This window comes from Hippocampus comes, unplaced genomic scaffold (genome assembly GCF_001891065.2).
Source record: "Hippocampus comes isolate QL1 unplaced genomic scaffold, H_comes_QL1_v1.1 scaffold405, whole genome shotgun sequence".
NCBI classification, from domain to species: domain Eukaryota; kingdom Metazoa; phylum Chordata; class Actinopteri; order Syngnathiformes; family Syngnathidae; genus Hippocampus; species Hippocampus comes.
This window is the reverse complement of record NW_017805864.1, coordinates 113,648-121,591: the sequence shown is the minus strand read 5'-3', so window position 1 is coordinate 121,591 and position 7,944 is coordinate 113,648. Positions and strand designations below refer to the sequence as shown.

The 7,944-nt window shown below is 39.7% G+C and overlaps 1 protein-coding gene across 5 annotated transcripts in view; it reads right to left on the bottom strand.

The window, feature by feature from the left end:
* Nucleotides 1–7,944, bottom strand: part of c9orf72 (C9orf72-SMCR8 complex subunit) — a 22,033-nt gene that overhangs the window by 1,989 nt on the left and 12,100 nt on the right. For all 5 annotated transcript variants that reach the window (XM_019888568.1, XM_019888569.1, XM_019888567.1 and 2 more), the window contains 4 exons: nucleotides 3,148–3,264; nucleotides 1,521–1,756; nucleotides 1,377–1,434; nucleotides 1,035–1,144 (listed from right to left, as the gene is read on the bottom strand). In XM_019888568.1, the coding sequence (XP_019744127.1) occupies nucleotides 1,035–1,144; nucleotides 1,377–1,434; nucleotides 1,521–1,756; nucleotides 3,148–3,264 (521 nt within the window). The remainder of the gene's footprint in view (nucleotides 1–1,034; nucleotides 1,145–1,376; nucleotides 1,435–1,520; nucleotides 1,757–3,147; nucleotides 3,265–7,944) is intronic.

The following is a 7,944-nucleotide window of genomic DNA, read 5'->3' as shown; positions in this document are numbered from 1 at the left end:
AGGGGATGTGTTTACTTTTTTAGTTTTGATTTTGAGCAGCAAAATTGGAGTTACATATTGGTGCTCACCAGGAATGCATAGGCAAAATTGCACAAATTTTCACTTGAACGAATAGTGGCGATCTTGGGATTTTTTTCTGTTCAATTTTCAAACTGTAAATTTAATACACTTCATCTTCAGCATGTTTAGTGCCACTTTTGTAAGTAACCACGCCCATGTCCAGGCCACGCCCACGTCCAGGCCACGCCTCTTCCGCTTTTTTCATCACTCGCCATTGCCATGTATGAAATGATAATAAAATAACACAATATTATTGCAAAATAAATATATTTGAATAAAAAAATCTGCACAAGTTAAAATAATAATAGAATGGTTTAAATAACTTCTCCTTTGAAGGTTAATTTGGCTAATCAGTGAATTCATTTTAGTAAAGAGCAAATTTTTGCAGGTTACTCCCAGGAACAACAACAATATATATATTTCAATATGCTAGTATGCGACTGAAAATTTGATAAAATGATCAGGTTTTGTGGTAAAGGATACTTTTACTTTATACATCTCACGTCATAATGAACAACCAATTGATTTCCAATTTTTATATAATAAACAGATTTTATTGATTGATTTATTTTGTGTGCATGGCAGCAAACCGTATGATCTGACACCTACGCCTCCATGACTTTGGGCACCCCAAACTGGTCACAGACCAAACTCAACAATTCCTGGAAAAGCTGTCAATAATTCTCTTCCTTTAACTGTGAAAGTTTGGCCGAAGCTTTGGTCATTAGTTCTGTCACAAAAACTCAGCAGAGAAAAATCGGGCCGAAAAACAAATACTGTATGAGAATATGGCCTCGAAGTAAAGCGAAGCTCTGGTATAACTTGTAATGAAGAACTGGATTACTTTTATGTGTGGTGCTTTCCAAGCGAAGGCCAGTGAAAAGTCTTAATTTGAATGCCCCTATGGTGGTACAATTCGGAATCTGCCCCCGCACCCCCACAAAAAAAAGTGGAAATTGGTCAACAACTCTTACGTCTCATCTTCGATGTACTTTAGCAATGTGAGGGCTTTCCTGTGGAGCAACAACAGGAACTGAGCCAAGTAGGCACTGCGCAGGGAAAGGCCGGGCTTCAGCATGAACACCTGGGTGTGACAAAAAATATCAAATCAAGCTATTTATGGATTAGTTTACGCTATTGATATATTATTGTGATTCTTTCATTTATTGTGTTTTGTGTTACATGTTCCATCTTATGTACAGCAATGTTACAACTCTCGAAATAGTGTGTCAGTCCAATATACGCCCCGTCACGGTACCCATATGAGAAGTTGATGCAGTGCATAAAATGGAAGAGTGAACCTACTATTAACTTACCTCGTCTATAAATGACTTCACCAAAGTATCTTTATGCAAAACATCTTGAAATATATTCCTACGAACAAAGAGGTACACTGTATTGTTGTTTTGGTATAAGTCTGATTTTTAAAAAAAATAAAACGCAGAAAAATGACGGCTTACAAGTCAGGTGTGAACGTGTCATCGGTGGGGATGACAGTGTCAGGAGGGATATCCTCTTCGCTGTCCGTCTTCCAAAGTGTATTCAGCTCGGACCGCATGTAGCCACGTTGGTTGTAAGTATGCTCGTGACACGGTGGCATCTGTTTGACTGTGTTGATATCCACGTCGATGTGTGTAGTCGGGTAAGGTGAGTAGAGGACCTGGCGGAAGGGCAGTACAAAGCTACCAGTGGAGTCCTGGAAAACAGAAAAAGCAAAAGGAATGAATGGAAATACACACACTGATTTGCCCAACGTTACTTTACCTAAACTCCCATGTCAAAAGGAAAAAAGGTATCTGAACAGATTACGGATCGAAAAGAAAAAAACACCCATAGACTGAAAACTATTTCAAAGCATTGACGGGGTCTCACGTCAGCAAAACCAGAATGCACAAAAGACTTCAATCAGTGGGTACAAAATGTGTGCGCAAAATAAGATTGAAAGAATAGTTTCTCTTCTGGGAAGCAGGTTATCATTTTCCCTTGTGGCGTGTCCCTTTTTGCTTGTTCCCATTTCCATGAATAAAATCTGTCAAAACAAGAAACTGCTGAACAGACAGTTTGTACCACAATGAGTCCTCATAGCTCAAAAGTTCGGGTTGGGAGCACAGTGGTACCTCGACTTATGAAATTAATACGTTTTGGAAGAAATTTCTTCAATAGAAAATGTTGTAAGTAGAGATTCGTTTTCCATGTCAATGCCCTAATCCGTTCCAAGCCCCCCAAAATTCTGACATAAATGTTTTGGGAAGCATAAAAATGCATCAAAATATGTAACAAATACATGTTACAATTAGATTATTGCACAATAAATGAGAGTTGTGCATAGTGTAAAAAACAAAGAATAGAGTAGTCATTTAACTTTTAACCTAATCTTCGTTTTCTGGGGCCTTTTTAGGTCATGTTCTCTCTCAGAAGTGGTTTTGGCCTGGCATTTTGTAAAGAACTGATCCAAGGATGTTTGCTTTTGTCGGCTTTTGACAACATGTTCAAAAATGTCCAAGGCAAACATCAGCATCATGAGCGATCGCCCGACTGGTGAACACTTTTCTGGGTGATTCACATTTACGTAAAACAATTGGAACGCCTCATGGCCCGAGGGGCGAATGACGAGGACGCTGCATAGACACATTCGGTCTAGGTCCCTCTTAGCCAATGGGATGCTAGGATGATGCTCGGGAATAGCCAATGGCAGAGCAGCAATAAGTATGTTGCGTTCAGGAAACTCGGAGCGGCGAAAAGCAGCCTATTCTGTATTTTTGCGTTTTGTATTTTGAAATTTCTTTCATAACAATAGCCAATATTTTCCTGTTGAAGAGTTTCGTTACTTAAAGATTTTCATATGAAGAGACGTTCGTAAGTAGACGTACCACTGTATACTGTAAATGCACTGCAGGGAATATTTCGGTGCATGCAATTTAGCCTACTTTTGTGTGTTCGAGCACCTTTATGCAAAAAGATCTTCAAAAACAGCAATAAATTATGGAGCAAGACATCAGTAGAGTTAGCAATTACCCAAAATATACGAAACAGACCGTAAATGGGTTATGTCTAATTCGATATTTTCATATTTTAGAGGGGGCTTACCTTGAGCAGACCCTGAACAAAGAGGCCTGTATCGTATTTGAATGATGAGTCTGCCTTGCAGAGGCGAGAACTTTTCTTCTCAGCAGCAGTAAGAAAGAGGCAAAGTGTTCGCACAATCTGTCAAAAAAAAAAAAAATTGGTACCACATCAAAAACCGACCATTATAGACAAAATATTGCTAATTTCCACTCTGAGTATAAAAAAGTTTCAGAATTGCTTTGAAATGATAGGTGAACTAAAGGTTGTCAATTCTTTTGTGCCAGGAAACACACACAGCAAAAATAGCACGACAGAGTCAAAGTCAGCTCTGAAGAAAATCAAATACTGTAGCGAGATGCATTCCTCAGTTGCTTTCTCTGTAATGAGTAAATGATTAAAAATACATGAAACCGCATTTGGGGCACAAAATTATTCAAAAGAAATCAAAATGGATGTGAAAAACTCGACACAAATGCCAAATGTTTGTGATATTAAAAAAAGGAGACCGAGACTTTGATATGACCTACAACCTGGAGCTCTCATTCCAACTTCCTTTTTAACATGTCGTAACACTTAAGAGTCACGGCACAGAAGAGAAACGATACACATCATGCGATGCAAATGCATCTCTGGGCATACCAGCCTCCAAACAAGCAATGTATGTGCAGTGAACAGACAAATACAGTAGTGTGATTTTTTTATTCCAAATCAAGCTCCAGGACAAGATTCACTATTTTCATTCACATTTACAAATACTGTATGACAGAAATCGACATCATACCGTTAAAATATTCAAAGCTATTGCCCTAATAATGTTAGAACACTGAAGAGGCTGTGTAAGGGAGAGTTTTGTTTTTTTTAACTGGTACAGTAAAGCAAGAACGACTGCTTGCTGTCATACATACTGTATACATGTAATTACATGTAATAAAGTATGTAAAACCACATTATGGGTTGTTTTAACCAAAAATGTTCAAACTTGTATGTACATGAACGTTCGATTATATGTAAACTGGTTTTCATATTTTTGTCATAGCCTAACTTGCTTCAAATGGAGAATGAGGTATAACATGGCATCAATTGAATTCATTCACAGTACTGGTAGCAATCATGATATAGACTTAAGTGTCAAAATTATAATGGGAGTAGAGAGGTATTTGAAAATAAAAAGGAAGTATTTCCCGTAAAAAAAGGCAGAAAGAATCGGTTACCATTTCGGAGCTCCCTACAATCAATAGCTTTCTTCGGGGAAGGCGAAACTGACTGTTTTAAGGGGTGTTTGTGAATATTTTCATTCATTTAAGTCATTTCATTCTCAGGGCATTCTGTTGGGCACAAATGCGAAGGCTTTATCAGCCTTCTTGGTTGAGAGGTGAAAAACATAAACTAAGACGATGGTAACAGTCAATCTTTTTCAGTCCTGACAAAGTTTATGGAGGGGGCACACATTTTGGTGTTCCGCTACTGACAAGAAGCAGGCATTACAAATCAACAAAGGATATTTTCAGCAGGATAAGATTATGGTTTCGGAATGGTCCAGCCAGAGTCCAGACCTGAATCCGATCAAACACCGCGGGGTGATTTGAAGAGGGCTGTGCAAAGGAGATGCTATGGCAAATTGACAGATTTGGAGCCTTTCAAGATCGAGATGTGCCACACTAATAGAAGCCTACCTAAAAATATTGAGTTCTGCAATAAAAGCCGCAAGTGCTGCAATATTAGGTATGGGTATTACCATATTTTCCGCACAATAAGGCACACTTAAAAGCATTCAATTTTCCCAAAAGCCAACAGTGCGCCCTATAATCCGGTGCACCTAATATAAAGAGAGTGTAACTCTCTTTATATTCCCCGTTGAGTTGTTCCCCTGTTGGTGTTCCTGTGCCATCTAGTGGTGATTATGAGCGGGAACCAATTGTAACCTAAATGGGTTCTGCTGAACACTAATTGACATGTGCTTTCGCCAACACACACTCAAACAGACAACTACTTTGTGAGCTCTGCGCAGCCATTATGAAACCAAGATAAGAACAAAAGCAGAGTTAACTCCTGACTAAACGAAGGAAGGAGACAAGCAAGACTTCTGAGGATATTTGGCCCCTTGTGGATGTGAGCCCACGATGTCATGATTTCGGGCGAGCCGAATAAGGTTTTGGATCCCAATAATCGCAGACGTCAACAAGATCTCTGTGACAAACAAAATAGTTTAATGTTTATAATAAGAATGGCTAACAAAAAGCGCTTGCATACAAAAGGCAAGGGAACAAAAATAGAACCGAGTATGCCAAAGAAAAACAACCTATAGAAAAACACGCGAGAAAAATCCAATATGTAAAATATAAGTCTGCCGAGCAGAGAAAATAGTCCCGAGATGCTAGAGCGATAAACACGACGAGAACGATAACAGACAACAGGTCAACGAGCGTGGAAGTAGCAATGCAATAAACAATACTCCGACAACAGGCACACAGCAGAAGACTCCTTAAATACAGAGTCTCATAATTAAAGATTGGCAGCAGGTGTGCACCCCGAAGACCGCTCATGCCACCTGCTGGCCAGACCGAAAACAACCGTGACACACGAGGTTTGTGTGCCTTTTTGTTGAATCAATTGTCCTCAAAATTTTGTCTTTCATTTATCGCTTTGTAATGCCATTTTGTACTTACTGTATTTTCCAGACTATAAGTCGCAGTTTTTTTCATAGTTTGGCTGGGGGTGCGATTTATACTCTGGAGCGATTTATGGGTGAAATTATTAACACATTATTACAGTGAAACTCCTCTAGAACGAAACCTACATGGGCGAAAATACCCCCTAATGTGAAAAAAATCTTCATGCATTAACACCATTCCCATTCTCCTGCCCCCCATACGACGAAAAACACCCTGTTGCATTATACGAAATCATTTTCTCTGCTCCAGCCTCGCGAAGATATTCACTACAATGAAGTCTAATCCAACAGTGACCTCTACTGCTTCGTTCAGAAACGGCAACAGCAACCACCACACTGGTTTACATAGTGAACGATGTTTATTTCGTTCACAGCTGCGAGTTTCCTGAATGCAACATACTCATAGTTGCTCTGCCATTGGTTTACCGAGCATCATCCTGGCCTCCGATTGGCCAAGAGGGACCTCACTGTCTATGTGTGTAGATACTGTCGCTAGATCCGTGGAAGATAGAGTGGAATGCATCCGATTAGCTGCTCAGAGTAAATTGCTTGTGGCTCGACAGACAGTCAAATAAACGAACGTTTCCTGGAATGCTTTACCTTTTATCAAGCTAAAAACCTTACGCTAACTGGAGCGCTAATTAGAGAGAAGGCGAGTTCCATCGCGCTAACTATGGCCATCGAGGACTACGAAGCGTCCCGTGGCTGGCTTAAGAGTTCATTGCATGACATCGGCTGAGCAACGCTGTCTTGGGTGGCGATCGAGGGGAGGTCGAGTTAGAGACAGTGAGATGGTGGAAAGAAAATCCACCGGGTCCAGGAAGTATTTGTTATTGTTAGATTCAGACGCAGCATGAACGTTGCATTGCTAAAATGGCTACAAAACGGACCTTTGGATGTCAAGCAGCTAAGACAAGAAGAGCTCTGACGCTGGAAGAGAGGGGAAAAGTGATCAAAATTAAAGACTGAGGAAGCAAAATAAAAGACATTATCACATACGTTTGTGTGTGTGTGTGTGTGTGTGTGTGTGTGTGTGTGTGTGTGTGTGTGTGTGCGCTGACATCTGAGATGAAATTTGCTAGTGAAAAACCCCCTGTTGTGAAAAAATTCTTGCTGCAAACATGATTTCGTTGTAGAGGATTTTCACTGTACGTATATCATTTCACGTTATTTTCACATTAAACCACAAGAGGCCGCTCTAGACCTGTATTGATAAAACCACGATGAGTCTGACGTAAGTGACGTAGAAGAGGAAGCGCTGCATCTTCTACCTACGGAGTTGGTGGAGTTGTTTTAAAATGACATAGAGGATGAAGATTTCATTGGATTTAGTGATTTGGAGTGACAGTGATGGTTTGGTGAACTTGTGAGCATGTTCTTTATGCTATAGTTATCTGAATAACTTGATAATTAATATGTTACTTGAACATACCAGGCATGTTCTCAGTTCGTTGTTTATGCGTCATGTAACTTATTCAGCGTGTTGTTTTCGATTTTATTTTTATTTTAAATTGCCTTTCAAGATGGCATGTATGTTCTTGGTGTTGGATTTTATCAAATAAATTTTCCCCCAAAATGCGATTTATAATCCAGTGCGATTTACAGTGATCCCTCATTTTTAAATATACATGGAGTACAGTACTGTATATGTTGCTCTGTGTGACTCGCTGTTGTTTTGCAGCTTCTCGCGGCCCGTTTGCGGACTTTAAAAAAATATATATATTTTTTTACGTGTTTATGTTAATTGGTCGCTACTTTGCGGATTTTCGTTTATCGCGGGTGGTTTTGGTCCCCATTAACCATGATAAATGAGGGATTATTGAATATATGTTTTTTTTTTCTTTGTTATGCATTTTATGGTTGGGGCGACCTATACTCCGGAGCGACTTATAGTCCGGAAAATACGATATGTGTTTCATGTCCGTGTTTGTGACCATTTCTCATAGCTTTGTTAGAGCTGCAGCGGTTGTGAAGACTCAATATAAGTAAAGCTGTATTGTATTGTATTCACTTTAGCGGAGCTCCACAGCCATCTCGTTACCTCTGCGTCCCGCGTCCTAGATGCATAATTTTCCCGCGGGACGCACAGTTCCAAATAATGTGCGTTTTTGGGACACAAGGAAATTTCTCAGTCAAAACAACAACAA